Source organism: Carcharodon carcharias, chromosome 2 (assembly GCF_017639515.1).
Source record: "Carcharodon carcharias isolate sCarCar2 chromosome 2, sCarCar2.pri, whole genome shotgun sequence".
In the NCBI taxonomy this organism is placed as follows: domain Eukaryota; kingdom Metazoa; phylum Chordata; class Chondrichthyes; order Lamniformes; family Lamnidae; genus Carcharodon; species Carcharodon carcharias.
This window is the reverse complement of record NC_054468.1, coordinates 94,890,061-94,908,701: the sequence shown is the minus strand read 5'-3', so window position 1 is coordinate 94,908,701 and position 18,641 is coordinate 94,890,061. Positions and strand designations below refer to the sequence as shown.

Genomic DNA, 18,641 nt, shown 5'->3' with positions numbered 1-18,641 from the left:
CCCCCTCCGCTCCCTCGCTCTCGCTCCCCCTCCGCTCCCTCGCCCTCGCTCCCCCTCCGCTCCCTCGCCCTCGCTCCCCCTCCGCTCCCTCGCCCTCGCTCCCCCTCCGGCTCCCTCGCTCTCGCTCCCCCTCCTGCTCCCTCGCTCTCGCTCCCCTCCGCTCCCTCGCTCTTCGCTCCCCCTCCGCTCCCTCGCTCTCGCTCCCCTCCGCTCCCTCTCTCTCGCTCCCCTCGCTCTCTCTCGCTCCCTCGCTCTCTCGCTCCCTCGCTCTCTCGCTCCCTCGCTCCCTCGCTCTCGCTCCCTCGCTCTCGCTCCCTCGCTCTCGCTCCCTCGCTCTCGCTCCCCCTCCGCTCCCTCGCTCTCGCTCCCCCTCCGCTACCCCTCCGCTCCCTCGCTCTCGCTCCCTCGCTCTCGCTCCTCGCTCTCGCTCCCTCGCTCTCGCCCCCCTCCGCTCCCTCGCTCTCGCTCCCCCTCCGCTACCCCTCCGCTCCCTCGCTCTCGCTCCCCCTCCGCTCCCTCGCTCTCGCTCCCCCTCCGCTCCCTCGCTCTCGCTCCCCCTCCGCTCCCTCGCTCTCTCTCCCTCCCCCTCCGCTCCCTCGCTCTCTCTCCCTCCCCCTCCGCTCCCTCGCTCTCTCTCCCTCCCCCTCCGCTCCCTCGCTCTCTCTCCCTCCCCCTCCGCTCCCTCGCTCTCTCTCCCTCCCCCTCCGCTCCCTCGCTCTCTCTCCCTCCCCCTCCGCTCCCTCGCTCTCTCTCCCTCCCCCTCCGCTCCCTCGCTCTCTCTCCCTCCCCCTCCGCTCCTCGCTCTCTCTCCCTCCCCCTCCGCTCCCTCGCTCTCTCTCCCTCCCCCTCCGCTCCCTCGCTCTCCCTCCCCCTCCACACCCTCTCTCACTCCCTCCCCCTCCGCACACTCTCTCGCTCCCTCCCCCTCCGCACACTCTCTCGCTCCCTCCCCCTCCGCACCCTCTCTCACTCCCTCCCCCTCCGCACCCTCGCTCTCCCTCCCCCTCCGCTCCCTCGCTCTCCCTCCCCCTCCGCTCCCTCGCTCTCCCTCCCCCTCCGCTCCCCTCGCTCTCTCCCTCCCCCTCCGCTCCCTCGTCTCTCCCTCCCCCCTCCGCTCCCTCGCCTCTCCCTCCCCCCTCCGCTCCCTCGCTCTCCCTCCCCCTCCGCTCCCCTCGCTCTCCCTCCCCCTCCGCTCCCTCGCTCTCCCTCCCCCTCCGCTCCCTCGCTCTCCCTCCCCCTCCGCTCCCTCGCTCTCCCTCCCCCTCCGCTCCCTCGCTCTCCCTCCCCCTCCGCTCCCTCGCTCTCCCTCCCCCTCCGCTCCCTCGCTCTCCCTCCCCCTCCGCTCCCTCGCTCTCGCGCCCCCTCCGCTCCCTCGCTCTCGCTCCCCCTCCGCTCCCTCGCTCTCGCTCCCCCTCCGCTCCCTCGCTCTCGCTCCCCCTCCGCTCCCTCGCTCTCGCTCCCCCTCCGCTCCCTCGCTCTCGCTCCCCCTCCGCTCCCTCGCTCTCGCTCCCCCTCCGCTCCCTCGCTCTCGCTCCCCCTCCGCTCCCTCGCTCTCGCTCCCCCTCCGCTCCCTCGCTCTCGCTCCCCCTCCGCTCCCTCGCTCTCGCTCCCCCTCCGCTCCCTCGCTCTCGCTCCCCCTCCGCTCCCTCGCTCTCGCTCCCCTCCGCTCCCTCGCTCTCGCTCCCCCTCCGCTCCCTCGCTCTCGCTCCCCCTCCGCTCCCTCGCTCTCGCTCCCCCTCCGCTCCCTCGCTCTCGCTCCCCCTCCGCTCCCTCGCTCTCGCTCCCCCTCCGCTCCCTCGCTCTCGCTCCCCCTCCGCTCCCTCGCTCTCGCTCCCCCTCCGTTCCCTCGCTCTCGCTCCCCCTCCGCTCCCTCGCCCTCGCTCCCCCTCCGCTCCCTCGCTCCCCCTCCGCTCCCTCGCTCCCCTCGCTCCCTCGCTCCCCCTCCGCTCCCTCGCTCCCCCTCCGCTCCCTCGCTCCCCCTCCGCTCCCTCGCTCCCCCTCCGCTCCCTCGCTCCCCCTCCGCTCCCTCGCTCCCCCTCCGCTCCCTCGCTCCCCCTCCGCTCCCTCGCTCCCCCTCCGCTCCCTCGCTCCCCCTCCGCTCCCCCTCCGCTCCCTCGCTCCCCCTCCGCTCCCTCGCTCCCCCTCCGCTCCCTCGCTCCCCCTCCGCTCCCTCGCCCTCGCTCCCCCTCCGCTCCCTCGCCCTCGCTCCCCCTCCGCTCCCTCGCCCTCGCTCCCCCTCCGCTCCCTCGCCCTCGCTCCCCCTCCGCTCCCTCGCTCCCGCTCCCCCTCCGCTCCCTCGCTCCCGCTCCCCCTCCCGCTCCCTCGCTCCCGCTCCCCCTCCGCTCCCTCGCTCCCGCTCCCCCTCCGCTCCCTCGCTCCCGCTCCCCCTCCGCCCCGCGCTGGCTCGCTCGCTCCCCCTCCGCCCCGCGCTGGCTCGCTCGCTCCCCCTCCGCCCCCTCGCTCGCTCCCCCTCCGCCCCGCGCTGGCTCGCTCGCTCCCCCTCCGCTCCCTCGCTCCCGCTCCCCCTCCGCTCCCTCGCTCTCGCTCCCCCTCCGCTCCCTCGCTCCGCTCCCCCTCCGCTCCCTCGCTCCGCTCCCCCTCCGCTCCCTCGCTCCCGCTCCCCCCTCCGCTCCCTCGCTCCCGCTCCCCCTCCGCTCCCTCGCTCCCGCTCCCCCCTCCGCTCCCTCGCTCCCGCTCCCCCTCCGCTCCCTCGCTCCCGCTCCCCCTCCGCTCCCTCGCTCCCGCTCCCCCTCCGCTCCCTCGCTCCCGCTCCCCCTCCGCTCCCTCGCTCCCGCTCCCCCTCCGCTCCCTCGCTCCCGCTCCCCCTCCGCTCCCTCGCTCCCGCTCCCCCTCCGCTCCCTCGCTCCCGCTCCCCCTCCGCTCCCTCGCTCCCGCTCCCCCTCCGCTCCCTCGCTCCCGCTCCCCCTCCGCTCCCTCGCTCCCGCTCCCCCCTCCGCTCCCTCGCTCCCGCTCCCCCTCCGCTCCCTCGCTCCCGCTCCCCCTCCGCTCCCTCGCTCCCGCTCCCCCTCCGCTCCCTCGCTCCGCTCCCCCTCCGCTCCCTCGCTCCGCTCCCCCTCCGCTCCCTCGCTCCCGCTCCCCCTCCGCTCCCTCGCTCCCGCTCCCCCTCCGCTCCCTCGCTCCCGCTCCCCCTCCGCTCCCTCGCTCCCGCTCCCCCTCCGCTCCCTCGCTCCCGCTCCCCCTCCGCTCCCTCGCTCCCGCTCCCCCTCCGCTCCCTCGCTCCCGCTCCCCCTCCGCTCCCTCGCTCCCGCTCCCCCTCCGCTCCCTCGCTCCCGCTCCCCCTCCGCTCCCTCGCTCCCGCTCCCCCTCCGCTCCCTCGCTCCCGCTCCCCCTCCGCTCCCTCGCTCCCGCTCCCCCTCCGCTCCCTCGCTCCCGCTCCCCCTCCGCTCCCTCGCTCCGCTCCCCCTCCGCTCCCTCGCTCCCGCTCCCCCTCCGCTCCCTCGCTCCCGCTCCCCCTCCGCTCCCTCGCTCCCGCTCCCCCTCCGCTCCCTCGCTCCCGCTCCCCCTCCGCTCCCTCGCTCCCGCTCCCCCTCCGCTCCCTCGCTCCGCTCCCCCTCCGCTCCCTCGCTCCCGCTCCCCCTCCGCTCCCTCGCTCCCGCTCCCCCTCCGCTCCCTCGCTCCCGCTCCCCCTCCGCTCCCTCGCTCTCGCTCCCCCTCCGCTCCCTCGCTCTCCGCTCCCCCTCCGCTCCCTCGCTCTCGCTCCCCCTCCGCTCCCTCGCTCTCGCTCCCCCTCCGCTCCCTCGCTCTCGCTCCCCCTCCGCTCCCTCGCTCCCGCTCCCCCTCCGCTCCCTCGCTCCCGCTCCCCCTCCGCTCCCTCGCTCCGCTCCCCCTCCGCTCCCTCGCTCCCGCTCCCCCTCCGCTCCCTCGCTCCCGCTCCCCCTCCGCTCCCTCGCTCTCGCTCCCCCTCCGCTCCCTCGCTCCCGCTCCCCCTCCGCTCCCTCGCTCCCGCTCCCCCTCCGCTCCCTCGCTCTCGCTCCCCCTCCGCTCCCTCGCTCTCGCTCCCCCTCCGCTCCCTCGCTCTCGCTCCCCCTCCGCTCCCTCGCTCTCGCTCCCCCTCCGCTCCCTCGCCCTCGCTCCCCCTCCGCTCCCTCGCCCTCGCTCCCCCTCCGCTCCCTCGCCCTCGCTCCCCCTCCGCTCCCTCGCTCCCGCTCCCCCTCCGCTCCCTCGCTCCCGCTCCCCCTCCGCTCCCTCGCTCCGCTCCCCCTCCGCTCCCTCGCTCCCGCTCCCCCTCCGCTCCCTCGCTCCCGCTCCCCCTCCGCTCCCTCGCTCTCGCTCCCCCTCCGCTCCCTCGCTCACGCTCCCCCTCCGCTCCCTCGCTCTCGCTCCCCCTCCGCTCCCTCGCTCTCGCTCCCCCTCCGCTCCCTCGCTCTCGCTCCCCCTCCGCTCCCTCGCTCTCGCTCCCCCTCCGCTCCCTCGCTCTCGCTCCCCCTCCGCTCCCTCGCTCTCGCTCCCCCTCCGCTCCCTCGCTCTCGCTCCCCCTCCGCTCCCTCGCTCTCGCTCCCCCTCCGCTCCCTCGCTCTCGCTCCCCCTCCGCTCCCTCGCTCTCGCTCCCCCTCCGCTCCCTCGCTCTCGCTCCCCCTCCGCTCCCTCGCTCTCGCTCCCCCTCCGCTCCCTCGCTCTCGCTCCCCCTCCGCTCCCTCGCTCTCGCTCCCCCTCCGCTCCCTCGCTCTCGCTCCCCCTCCGCTCCCTCGCTCTCGCTCCCCCTCCGCTCCCTCGCTCTCGCTCCCCCTCCGCTCCCTCGCTCTCGCTCCCCCTCCGCTCCCTCGCTCTCGCTCCCCCTCCGCTCCCTCGCTCTCGCTCCCCCTCCGCTCCCTCGCTCTCGCTCCCCCTCCGCTCCCTCGCTCTCGCTCCCCCTCCGCTCCCTCGCTCTCGCTCCCCCTCCGCTCCCTCGCTCTCGCTCCCCCTCCGCTCCCTCGCTCTCGCTCCCCCTCCGCTCCCTCGCTCTCGCTCCCCCTCCGCTCCCTCGCTCTCGCTCCCCCTCCGCTCCCTCGCTCTCGCTCCCCCTCCGCTCCCTCGCTCTCGCTCCCCCTCCGCTCCCTCGCTCTCGCTCCCCCTCCGCTCCCTCGCTCTCGCTCCCCCTCCGCTCCCTCGCTCTCGCTCCCCCTCCGCTCCCTCGCTCTCGCTCCCCCTCCGCTCCCTCGCTCTCGCTCCCCCTCCGCTCCCTCGCTCTCGCTCCCCCTCCGCTCCCTCGCTCTCGCTCCCCCTCCGCTCCCTCGCTCTCGCTCCCCCTCCGCTCCCTCGCTCTCGCTCCCCCTCCGCTCCCTCGCTCTCGCTCCCCCTCCGCTCCCTCGCTCTCGCTCCCCCTCCGCTCCCTCGCTCTCGCTCCCCCTCCGCTCCCTCGCTCTCGCTCCCCCTCCGCTCCCTCGCTCTCGCTCCCCCTCCGCTCCCTCGCTCTCGCTCCCCCTCCGCTCCCTCGCTCTCGCTCCCCCTCCGCTCCCTCGCTCTCGCTCCCCCTCCGCTCCCTCGCTCTCGCTCCCCCTCCGCTCCCTCGCTCTCGCTCCCCCTCCGCTCCCTCGCTCTCGCTCCCCCTCCGCTCCCTCGCTCTCGCTCCCCCTCCGCTCCCTCGCTCTCGCTCCCCCTCCGCTCCCTCGCTCTCGCTCCCCCTCCGCTCCCTCGCTCTCGCTCCCCCCTCCGCTCCCTCGCTCTCGCTCCCCCTCCGCTCCCTCGCTCTCGCTCCCCCTCCGCTCCCTCGCTCTCGCTCCCCCTCCGCTCCCTCGCTCTCGCTCCCCCTCCGCTCCCTCGCTCTCGCTCCCCCTCCGCTCCCTCGCTCTCGCTCCCCCTCCGCTCCCTCGCTCTCGCTCCCCCTCCGCTCCCTCGCTCTCGCTCCCCCTCCGCTCCCTCGCTCTCGCTCCCCCTCCGCTCCCTCGCTCTCGCTCCCCCTCCGCTCCCTCGCTCTCGCTCCCCCTCCGCTCCCTCGCTCTCGCTCCCCCTCCGCTCCCTCGCTCTCGCTCCCCCTCCGCTCCCTCGCTCTCGCTCCCCCTCCGCTCCCTCGCTCTCGCTCCCCCTCCGCTCCCTCGCTCTCGCTCCCCCTCCGCTCCCTCGCTCTCGCTCCCCCTCCGCTCCCTCGCTCTCGCTCCCCCTCCGCTCCCTCGCTCTCGCTCCCCCTCCGCTCCCTCGCTCTCGCTCCCCCTCCGCTCCCTCGCTCTCGCTCCCCCTCCGCTCCCTCGCTCTCGCTCCCCCTCCGCTCCCTCGCTCTCGCTCCCCCTCCGCTCCCTCGCTCTCGCTCCCCCTCCGCTCCCTCGCTCTCGCTCCCCCTCCGCTCCCTCGCTCTCGCTCCCCCTCCGCTCCCTCGCTCTCGCTCCCCCTCCGCTCCCTCGCTCTCGCTCCCCCTCCGCTCCCTCGCTCTCGCTCCCCCTCCGCTCCCTCGCTCTCGCTCCCCCTCCGCTCCCTCGCTCTCGCTCCCCCTCCGCTCCCCCTCCCGCTCCCTCGCTCTCGCTCTCCCTCCCGCTCCCTCGCTCCCCCTCCCGCTCCCCCTCCGCTCCCTCGCTCTCGCTCCCCCTCCGCTCCCCCTCCCGCTCCCTCGCTCTCGCTCTCCCTCCCGCTCCCTCGCTCCCCCTCCCGCTCCCCCTCCCGCTCCCTCGCTCCCCCTCCCGCTCCCTCGCTCCCCCTCCCGCTCCCTCGCTCTCGCTTCCCCTCCCGCTCCCGCTTCCCCTCCCGCTCCCTCGCTCTCGCTTCCCCTCCCGCTCCCTCGCTCTCGCTTCCCCTCCCGCTCCCTCGCTCTCGCTTCCCCTCCCGCTCCCCCACTACTGCCCTCTCGCTTCCGCCCCTACTGCCCTCTCGCTTCCGCCCCTACTGCCCTCTCGCTTCCGCCCCTACTGCCCCTTCGCTTTCCCCCCTACTGCCCCCTCGTTCTCGCTTCCCCCCCTACTGCCCCCTCGCTCTCGCTTCCCCCCCTACTGCCCCCTCGCTCTAGCTTCCCCCCCTACTGCCCCCTCGCTCTCACTTCCCCCCCTACTGCCCCCTCGCTCTCGCTTCCCCCCCTACTGCCCCCTCGCTCTCGCTTCCCCCCCCTACTGCCCCCTCGCTCTCGCTTCCCCCCCTACTGCCCCCTCGCTCTCGCTTCCCCCCTACTGCCCCCTCGCTCTCGCTTCCCCCCCCTACTGCCCCCTCGCTCTCTCTTCCCCCCCTACTGCCCCCTCGCTCTCTCTTCCCCCCCTACTGCCCCCTCGCTCTCGCTTCCCCCCCTACTGCCCCCTCGCTCTCGCTTCCCCCCTACTGCCCCCTCGCTCTCGCTTCCCCCCTACTGCCCCCTCGCTCTCGCTTCCCCCCCTACTGCCCCCTCGCTTTCGCTTCCCCCCCTACTGCCCCCTCGCTCTCGCTTCCCCCCTACTGCCCCCTCGCTCTCGCTTCCCCCCCTACTGCCCCCTCGCTCTCGCTTCCCCCCCTACTGCCCCCTCGCTCTCGCTTCCCCCCTACTGCCCCCTCGCTCTCGCTTCCCCCCTACTGCCCCCTCGCTCTCGCTTCCCCCCCTACTGCCCCCTCGCTTTCGCTTCCCCCCCTACTGCCCCCTCGCTCTCGCTTCCCCCCTACTGCCCCCTCGCTCTCGCTTCCCCCCCTACTGCCCCCTCGCTCTCGCTTCCCCCCTGCTGCCCCTTCGCTCTCGCTTCCCCCCCGCTGCCTCCTCGCTCTCGCTTCCCCCCTACTGCCCCCTCCCTCTCGCTTCCCCCCCTACTGCCCCCTCCCTCTCGCTTCCCCCCCTACTGCCCCCTTGCTCTCGCTTCCTCCCCTACTGCCCCCTCGCTCTCGCTTCCCCCCCTACTGCCCCCTCGCTCTCGCTACCCCCCCTACTGCCCCCTCGCTTCCCCCCTATTGCCCCCTCGCTCTCGCTTCCCCATCTCACTCTTGCCCCCCTCATTCTCGCTTCCCCCCCTACTGCCCCCTCACTCTCGCTTCACCCCCCCGTTCCCCCCTATTTCCCCCTCACATTCACTCCCCTCCCCCTTCTCCCCATTACCTGGTACTTGGGCGCGTTGTTACACTGCGGGAAGCTGCCGGCCGCTTCTCCGCTGTGCAGGAGGTTGTTGTCCACCAGGTTCCAGCCCCAGCTCTGGTCGTCGCTGCCCAGCAGGGCCACATAGCCCTGGCACTGGAGCGGGGCGCGGCGGGTGGCCACCCCGATGACGGCCACGGTGCCCAGGGGTCCCTCCCACCAGATCTCCCAGGCGTGGCGGCCCTCGCTGAAGCCGAGGTGGGCCCGGGCGCCGTCTGTGCTCTGAGCGATGGGGTTACGGTGCAGGGTGAAGCCGTTGCGTTTGATGTAAATATTGCGGGAGCAGTCGGCCGAGCTCCAGGCGTGTCGCAGGGCCCGGACCTTGGCCTTGTAGCTGCTCAGGTTACACAGGATGTCCGAGCCGAGCGCCTCCTCGCTCAGCAGCCGGCTGCACACACTCCGCCAGACCTCACTGTTCTCGTCGGCCTCCAGGCAGCGGTGCCAGTGGCGGCAGACTAGCGAGCAGCTCAGCAGCTCGGGCAGCTCCAGGTAGGAGAAGAGCAGCTCCAACACCCGGGCCGGCAACTTCCCGGCCGCCATCTTAGACCCCGCGCGCGCGGCCCCCGGCCGGCATCGATTGCGCGCGCGTGCGCGTGGTGGGGCGGTCGGCTACGAGTGCGCGTGCGCGCGGCCCCGCGGTGTGACCCGACCCGCGCCGCGGCGCGCTCCGTCCCCACCCCCCAGACGCCCTCGTGACATCACGCCAACGTCCCGCGGTGACGTCACGGACTAGGACTGCGTGCGTTGCCAGCCCGCCCGTGACCCCCCCCAACCCCCATGTTGCCAACCCTCCAGAATTGCCCGGGAGTGTCCGGGTCTTATTTGAGGATTCATCCTCCAGCCAACCCTTCCGGCAGCGAACAACAGCTATTGAACAAGGAGCTTCACTTTTAAGTTCTTCGAACCCATGTTGAGTAACTGTCAGACAGTGAGGCCGTGTGATGCAGTGAGTGCCTCTCAGTCAGAATGTGAGGGTTCAGGTCCCACTCCAGGACCTAATGGCCAAGGAAGGGGCAGGATAACGCGACCAGAACAGGCCAAGCACCAATCCATATGTTGGGATGGTGTTGTTTGAAGAACGTCTCTGTTAAATGAATCTCTGTAGTCTTCTGTATGTTAACAGTAAGTCTTTATTACCAACTTGTAACTTTCTACAAATATACAGTAAAGGGTACAGGTATGGAAATATTTCTATTTCATTGACGTCTACAGCACAAGAAGGAGGCCATTCGGCCCATCGTGTCTACACCAGTCAACAAGGATCTGACTACACTAATCCCATTTTCCAGCGCTTAGCCCATAGCCCTGGAGGGGCCCTGGAATATCTAAACACTTCTTAAATGTTACGAGAGTTTCTGACTCAACCACCCTTTCAGGCAGTGAGTTCCAGGCTCACATCACCCTCTGGGTGAAAAAATTTCTCCTCAACTCCCCTCTTAGCCTTCTACCTCTTACCTTAAATCTGTGCCCCCTGGTTATTGACCACTCTACTAATGGAAAAAATACCTTCCTATTCAGAACAAAGACAAAAATACCTGGAAAAACTCAGCAGGTCTGACAGCATCTGCGGAGAGGAGCACAGTTAACGTTTCGAGTCCGAATGACCCTTCAACAGAGCTAAGTAAAAATAGAAAAGAGGTGAAATATAAGCTGGTTTGGGGGGGTGGGACAAGTAGAACTAGATAGAGGGCCAGTGATAGTGGAGATAACCAAAAGATGTCACAGACAAAAGGACAAAGAGGTGTTGAAGGTGGTGATATTATCTAAGGAATGTGCTAATTAAGGGTAGAAAGCAGGACGAGCAAGGTACAGATAGCTCTGGTGGGGGTGGGGTGAAGGAATCAAAAAAGCCTAAAAGGTAGAGATAAAACAATGGATGGAAATACATCTAAAAATAATGGAAATAGGTGGGAAAAGAAACATCTATATAACTTATTGGGAAAAAAGGGGGGAATCAGAAAGTGGGCGGGAATGGAGGAGAGAATTCATGATCTAAAATTATTGAACTCAATATTCAGTCCGGAAGGCTGTAAAGTGCCTAGTCAGAAGATGAGGTGCTGTTCCTCCAGTTTGCATTGAGCTTCACTGGAACAATGCAGCAGGCCAAAGACGGACATGTGGGCATGAGAGCAGGGTGGAGTGTTGAAATGGCAAGCAACATGGAGGTCTGGGTAATGCTTGCGGACAGACCGAAGGTGTTCTGCAAAGCGGTCACCCAGTCTGCGTTTGGTTTCTCCAATGTAGAGGAAACTGTATTGGGAGCAACAAATGCAGCAGACTAAATTGAGGGAAGTGCAAGTGAAATGCTGCTTCACTTGAAAGGAGTGTTTGGGCCCTTGGACGGTGAAGAGAGGGGAAGTAAAGGGGCAGATGTTGCACCTTCTTCAGTTGCATGGGAAGGTGCCGTGGGATGGGGTTGAGGTGTAGGGGGTGATGGAGGAGTGGACCAGGGTGTCCTGGAGGGAACAATCCCTGTGAAATGTCGGTGGGGGTGGGGGGGTGGTGTGGTGTGAAGGGAAGATGTGTTTGGTGGTGGCATCATGCTGGAGTTGACGGAAATGGTGGTGAATGATCCTTTGAATGCGGAGGCTGGTGGGGTGATAAGTGAGGACAAGGGGGACCCTATCATGTTTCTGGGAGGGAGAGGAACGTGTGAGGGCAGATGCGCGGGAGATGGGCCGGACACAGTTGCGGGCCCTGTCAACCACCATGGGTGGAAAACCTCGGATAAGGAAGAAGGAAGACATGTCACAGAAACTGTTTTTGAAAGTGGCATCATCAGAATAGATGCGACGGAGGCGAAGGAACTGAGAGAATGGAATGGAGTCCTTATAGGAAGTGGAGTGTGAGGAGCTGTTGTTGAGGTAGCTGTGGGAGTCAGTAGGCTTGTAATGGATATTGGTGGACAGTCTATCACCAGAAATTGAGACAGGTCAAGGAAGGGAGGGGAAGTGTCAGAGATGGACCATGTGAAAATGATGGAGGGGTGGAAATTAGAAGCAAAATTAATAAATTTTTCCAGGAAAAATTTCATCTAGACCTGGAAAAATTTATTATTTTTGCTTCCAATTTCCACCCCTCCATCATTTTCACATGGTCCATCCCTAACACTTCCCTTCCCTTCCTTGACCTCTCTGTCTCAATTTCTGGTGATAGACTGTCCACTAATATCCATTTCAAGCCTACCGACTCCCACAGCTACCTCAACAACAGCTCCTCACACCCTGCTTCCTATAAGGACTCCATCCCATTCTCTCAGTTCCTTCGTCACAACTGTTCTGATGATGACACTTTCAAAATCGGTTCCTCTGACATGTCTTCCTTCTTCCTTAACCGAGGTTTTCCACCCATAGTGATTGACAGGGCCCTCAACCTTGTCCAGACCATCTCCCATGCATCCGCCCTCACACCTTCCTCTCCCTTCCAGAAACATGATAGGGTCCCCCTTGTCCTCACTTATCACCCCACCAGCCTCCGCATTCAAATGATCATCCTTCGCCATTTCTGCCAACTCCAGCATGATGCCACCACCAAACACATCTTCCCTTCAAGCCCTGGTGGCATTCCGCAGGGTTCATTCCCTCCGGGACACTCTGGTCCACTCCTCCAACATCCTCTACACCTCAACCCCCTCCCACGGCACCCTACCATGCAACCGCAGAAGGTGCAACATCTGCCCCTTTACTTCCCCTCTCCTCACCGTCCAAGGGCCCAAATACTCCTTTCAAGTGAAGCAGCGTTTCACTTGCACGTCCCTCAATTTAGTCTACTTCATTCGTTGCTCCCAATGCGGTTTCCTCTACATTGGAGAAACCAAACGCAGACTGGGTGACCACTTTGCAGAACACCTTCGGTCTGTCCGCAAGCATTACCCAGACCTCCCTGTTGCTTGCCATTTCAACACTCCACCCTGCCCACATGTCCGTCCTCGGACTGCTGCATTGTTCCAGTGAAGCTCAACACAAACTGGAGGAACAGCACCTCATCTTCCGACTAGGCACTTTACAGCCTTCCGGACTGAAAATTGAGTTCAACAATTTTAGATCATGAATTCTCTCTTCCATCCCCACACACTTTCCGATTCCCCCCTTTTATTTCCAATAATTTATATAGATTTTTCTTTTCCCATCTATTTCCATTATTTTTAAATGTATTTCCATCCATTGTTTTATCTCTACCTTTCAGCCTTTTTCGATACCTTCACCCCACCCCATCAGGGCTATCTGTACCTTGCTCGTCCTGCTTTCTACCCTTAATTAGCACATTCCTTAGATAATATCACCACCTTCAATACCTTTTTGTCCTTTTGTCTGTGACATCTTTTGGTTATCTCCACCTATCACTGGCCCTCTATCCAGCTCTACTTGTCCCACCCCACCCCCCTAAACCAACTTATATTTCACCTCTCTTGTATTTTTACTTAGTTCTGTTGAAGGGTCAGTCGGACTCGAAACGTTAACTGTGTTCCTCTCCGCAGATGCTGCCAGAACTGCTGAGTTTTTCCAGGTATTTTTGTTTTTGTTTTGGATTTCCAGCATCCGCAGTTTTTTGCTTTTACCTTCCTACTGAGCCTATCTATGCCCCTCCTAATCTTATACACCTCTATCAGGTCCCCTCTCAACCTTCGCTGCTCCAAGGAAATCAACCCCAGGCTAACCAATCTTTCCTCATAGCCCAGATCCTCCAGCCCAGGCAGCATCCTGGTAAATTTCCTCTGCACCTTCTCCAGTGCAATTAAATCCTTCCTATAATGTAGTGACCAGAACTGCCAGCAGTTGTGGCCTAACCAGCATTTTACACAGTTCCAGCATAAATTCCATGCTTTTGTATTCTTTGCATCGGCTAGTAAAGGCAAGTATCCCATATGCCTTCTTAACCACCTTAGCTACCTGCCCTGCTACCTTCAAGGTTTTGTGGATATGCACACCAAGGTGCCTCTGATCTTCAGTACTTTCCAGGGTCCTACCATTCATAGTGTAATCCATTGTCTTGTTAGTCCTCCCCAAGTGCATTATCTCACTCTTTTCCAGGTTGAATTCCATTTGTCATTGCTCTGCCCACCTGACCTGTCCATTGATATCCTCTTGCAGTTTACGGCTCTCCTCACTATTTACCACCCTACCAATTTTCGTGTCATCTGCAAACTTCTTGATCATACCCCCTACATTTAAGTCCAAATTATTTATGTACACCACAAACAGCAAGGGCCCCAGTACCGAGCCCTGCAGAACCCCACTGGAAACAGACTTCCAGTCACAGAAACATCCCTCTGCCTCCTGCCTCTCAGCCAATTTTGGATCCAACGTACCACCTCACCTTGGATCCCATGGGCTCTTACTTCCTAGACCACATCAAATGCATTATCCTCATCAACATTCCTGGTTACCTCCTCAAAAAAATTGGATCAAATTTGTCAAACACTACCTTCCCTTAACAACTCCATGCTGACTATTCCTAATTAATCCATATCTCTCCATGTGCAGATATATTCTGTCCCTCAGAATTCTTTCTAGTAACTTCCCCACCACCGAGGTTAAATTGACCGGCCTGTAATTTCCTGGTCTATCCCTTCCTCCCTTTTTTCATAATGGGACAAAGTTAGCAGTCCTGCAGCCCTCTGGCCAGTGAGGATTTGAAAATTACTGCCAGGGCCCCTGACATCTCTTCCCTTGCCTCCTTCAACAGCCTGGGATCCATCTCTCATCCAGGCCTTTGGATTTATCCACTGTTAAGGCAGCTGAACCCACTAGTACATCCTCTCCCTCTGTTAATTTCCTCTAGCATTTCACAGTCCCACCCTGATGTCTATGCCTGTGTCGCCCTTTTCCATTGCGTAGATCAACACTAAAGTATTCATTGAGGACTGCACCCATATCTTCCATGTCCACACACTGATTACCTCTTAGGTCCCAAATTGGCTCTACTCTTTCCCTAGTTATTCTCTTGCTCTTTATATATATTTTTAAAAAGCCTTTTGGTTTTCCTTTATTCTACCCACCAATGCTTTCTCATGCACTCTCTTAACTTTCCTAATTTCCTTTTTAAGTTCCCCTCTGCACTTTTTATACTCCTTTAAGGTCTCTGCTGTATTGAGGCCTCAGTATCTGCCATAAGCTTCTCTTTTCTCCTTAATCCAAACCTTTATGTCCCTTGTTATCGAGGGTTCTCCAAACTTGGTCCCCCTCCCCTGTCTTTACAGGAACATATTTGCCCTGTACTCTCGCTATTTCCTCGTTGGATGCCTCCCACTGCTCTGACACAGTTTTATCTGCAAATAGCCACCCCCAGTCCACTTGGGCCAAATCACATCTCATCTTAGTAAAATTAGCCTTTCCCCAGTTTATAACTTCTATTCCCCAGCCCAACCTCCTCCTTTTTCATAACTATCCTAAATCTAACTGAATTATGGTCACTATCTCCAAAATCTACTGATACGCCTTCCATCTGTCCAGGCTCATTTCCAAATATTAGGTCAAGAACTGCCCCTCCCTTGTTGGGCTTTCTACGTATTGGCTAAAAATGTTCTTCTGAATGCAACTTAAGAATTTTGCTCCCTCCCTACCTTGCACACTGAAACTATCCCAGTTAATATTTGGGTAGTTTAAATCCCCTATTATTACTGCCTTATTATTCTTACGTTTCTCTGAAATTTGATTACATATTTGATCCTCTATCTCTCCCTGACTTTTTGGGGTCTGTAGTACACATCTAACAGCGCGTTTGCCCCTTTTGTTTTATTACTTCTACCCATATGGCCTCATTTGATGACCTTCCCAAGATATCATCCTCACTGCTTCAATTGATCAATATTGCGAAGCCCCTTCCTCTTCTATACCCCTCTCTATCTCATCTGAATACCCTATAACCATGAATGTTGAGCTGTCAATCCTGCCCATCTTTTAGCCAAGTCTCAGTCATAGCTATGATATCACACTCCCATGTGCCTATGTGTGCCCTCAGCTCATATTCTTATTCTTCAGACTGCTATTAAAATATATTCCACTTAACCTTGCCAAACTCACTTCTTTCTTATCTAGACTATGTTTCCTCTGTTTTCTAGACTCACTTCTAATGTTTTAACTTCTAATTCCATCTCCTCTTCTCTCCCCTCTGAACTACTTTTCAGGATCCCATCTCCCTGCCAATTTAATTTAAATCTGCCCCAAAAGCATTAGCAAACTTCCCCATGAGGATGTTGGTCCCGTTCCTGTTCAGATGAAACTCGTCCAACTTGTGCAGGTCCCACCTCCCCCAAAAATGGTCCCAATACCCCAGGAATCTTCTGCACCATCTCTCCAGCTACACATTCATCTGCTCAACCCTTCTGTTCCTATACTCATTACTGTGTGGCACCAGGAGTAATCCAGAGAATACTACCTTCGAAGTCCCGCTTTTCAATTTCCTACCTAACTCCCTAAAGTATGCTTGCAGGACTTCACTTCTCTTTCTTCCTGTCATTGGTCCCAACATGGACCACGCTCTGGCTGCTCACCCTTCCCCTTCAGAATGCCCTGCAGCTGTTCCTTGACATCATTGACCCTGGCACCCAGGAGGCAAGATATCATCCTGGAGTCATGTCAACGGCCGCAGAAGCGCCTGTCTATTCCCCTCACTAATGAATCCCCTACCACTATTGTGGAGACAAAGTCCCACCTTCACACTGAGGATACCCTCCATCGTGTTGTGTGGCACTACCACCATGCTAAATGGGATAGATTTCGAAAGATCTAGCAACTCAAGACTGGGCATCGATGAGGCACTGTGAGCCATCAGCAGCAGCAGAATTGTATACAACCACAATCTGTAACATCATGGCCCGGCATATCTTCCACTCTACCATTACCATCAAGCCGGGGATCAACCCTGAGTCAATGAAGAGTGCAGGAGGGCATGTCAGGAGCAGTACCAGGCATACCTTAAAATGAGGTGTCAACCTGCTGAAGCTATAACACAGGACTACCTGCGTGCCAAACAGCATAAGCAGCAAGTAATAGCCAGGGCTAAGTGATCCCACAATCAACGGATCAGACCTAAGCTCTGCAGTCCTGCCGCATCCAGTCATAAATAGTGGGTGGACCATTGAACAACTCACTGGAGGAGGAGGCTCCACAAATATTTCCATCCTCAATGATGGAGGAGTCCAGCACATCAGTGCAAAAGATAAGGCTGAAGCATTTGCTACAGTCTTCAGCCAGAAGTGCCAAGTGGATGATCCATCTCGGCCTCCTCCGGAGGTCCCCAGCATTATAAATGCCAGTCTTCAGCAAATTCAATTCACTTCACATAATATCAAGAAACGGCAGAAAGCACTGGATACTGCAAAGGCTATGGGCCCTGACAATATTCCAGCAATAGTAATGAAGACTTGTGCTCCAGAACTTGGCGTGCCCCTAACCAAGCTGTTCAGTACAGCTACAACACTGGCATCTACCTGGCTATGTGGAAAATTGCCCAGATATGTCCTGTACACAAAAAGCAGGACAAATCCAACCCAATTAATTACCGCTCCATCAGTCTACTCTTCATCGTCAGTAAAGCAATGGAAGAGGTCATCAGCAGTGCTATAAAGCAGCACTTGCTTCGCAATAACCTGCTCATTGATACTTAGTTTGGGTTCCGCCAGGGCTACTCAGCTCCTGATCTCATTACAGCCTTGGTTCAAACATGGACAAAAGAGTTGAACTCCAGAGATGAGGTGAGAGTGACTGCCCTTGACATCAGGGCTGCATTTGACAGAGTGTGGCATCGAGGAGCCCTAGCAAAATTGGAGTCAATGGAAATCAGGGGGAAAACTCTCCACTCCATACCTAGCACAAAGGAAGATGGTTATGGTTGTTGGAGGTCAGTTATCTCAGCTCCATGACATTACTGCAGGAGTTCCTCAGGGTAGTGTCCTCGGCCCAACCATCTTCAGCTGCTTCATCAGTGACCTTCCTTCCATTATAAGCTCAGAAGCGGCGATGTTTGCTGATGATTGCACAATGTTCAGCACCATTCGCGGCTCCTCAGATACTGAAGCAGCCTGTGTCCAAATATAGCAAGACCTGGACAATATCCAGGCTTGGGCTGACAAGTGGCAAGTAACATTCGTGCCACAAAGTGTCAGGCAAAGACCATCTCCAACAAGAGAGAATCCAACCAATGGCATTACCATCACTGAACCCCCCACTATCAACATTCTCAGGGTTACCATTGACCAGAAACTGAACTGGATAAGCCGTATAAGTACTGTGGCTACAAGAGCAGATCAGAGGCTAGGAATTGTGAGACAAGTAACCCACTTCCTGACTCCCCAAAGCCTGTCCACCATCTACAAGGCACAAATCAGGAGTGTGATGGAACACTCCCCACTTGCCTGGATGAGTGCAGCTCCCACAACACTCAAGAAGCTTGACACCATCCAGGACAAAGCAGCCCGCTTGATTGGCACCACATCCACAAACATTCACTCCCTCCACTACCGATGCGCAGCAGCAGTGTGTACCATCTACAAGATGCACTGCAGAAATTCACCAAGGCTCCTTCGACAGCACCTTCCAAACCCATGACCACTACCATCTAGAAGGACAAGGACAGCAGATCGATGGGAACACCACCACCTGGAAGTTCCCCACCAAGTCATTCACCTTCCTGACTTGGAAATATATCACCGTTCCTTCACTGTCACTGGATCAAAATTCTGGAACTCCCTCCCTAACAGCACTGTGGGTGTACCTACACCACATGGACTGCAGCAGTTCAAGAAGGCAGCTCACCACCGCCTCCTCAAGGACAACTAGAGATGGGGCAATAAATGCTGGCCCAGCCAGCGAAGCCCACATCCCATGAATAAATAAAAAAAACTATTGCCCCCTAGCAGCTGGACCACCCACAGTGCTCTGGTTGGTCTCCACAGAGGAACCATCATTCTCACTGTTTTCCAAGGCTGAAAAATGGTTTGCAAGCGAGATGCATTCGGCGGAGTACCTCACTACCTGCCTGGTCCCCTTCTTCTGTCTGGCGGTCACCCATTCCCACTCCGGTTAAGTGCAAGTCCTGAGATGTGCAATCCACGAACCACTCAGCCTTGTGAATGCACCGTAGTCCCCCCAGCTGCCACTCAAGCTCTAAAACCTTGAGCTGGAGTTGCTCCAGTCAGAGGCATCTCCTGCACACATTGTCATTCAGACCACCAGGAGCATCTAGGATTTCCTACATAGCTCAGGATGTACAAATCACAGGACTGAGCTCCCCAGAAATATCTTAATTAAATAGAATATGGACCCTTGCTTTTTTTTTGCCCTTACTCCAACTGAATATAGACTAGATGCTAGATCTTCTAAACAGACTAGATTCTCTAGGTGCTGCTGACTGCCTGTCCCAGGGTCCTCCTCTCACACTCTCCTTTAGCTGCTGTTGACTGCCTATCCCAGGATCCTCCTCTCACACTCTCCTCCAGGTGCTGCTGACTGGCTGGCCCAGAGTCCTCCTCTCACACTCTCCTCTAGGTGCTGCTGACTGGCTGGCCCAGAGTCCTCCTCTCACACTCTCTTCTAAGTGCTGCTGACTGCCTGGCCCAGGGTCCTCCTCTCACACTCTGCTCTAGGTGCTGCTGACCGCCTGTCGCAGGGTCCTCCTCTCACACTCTCCTTTA

At 60.4% G+C, this 18,641-nt stretch overlaps 1 protein-coding gene across 1 annotated transcript in view; it reads right to left on the bottom strand.

Annotated features, from left to right (window-relative positions):
- Positions 1-8,559, bottom strand: part of fbxo45 (F-box protein 45) — a 51,879-nt gene extending 43,320 nt beyond the window's left edge. The window contains exon 1 of the mRNA XM_041182975.1: positions 7,973-8,559. Within this exon, the coding sequence (XP_041038909.1) occupies positions 7,973-8,548 (576 nt within the window). The 5' untranslated portion in view covers positions 8,549-8,559. The remainder of the gene's footprint in view (positions 1-7,972) is intronic.
- Positions 8,560-18,641: the final 10,082 nt, after the last annotated feature.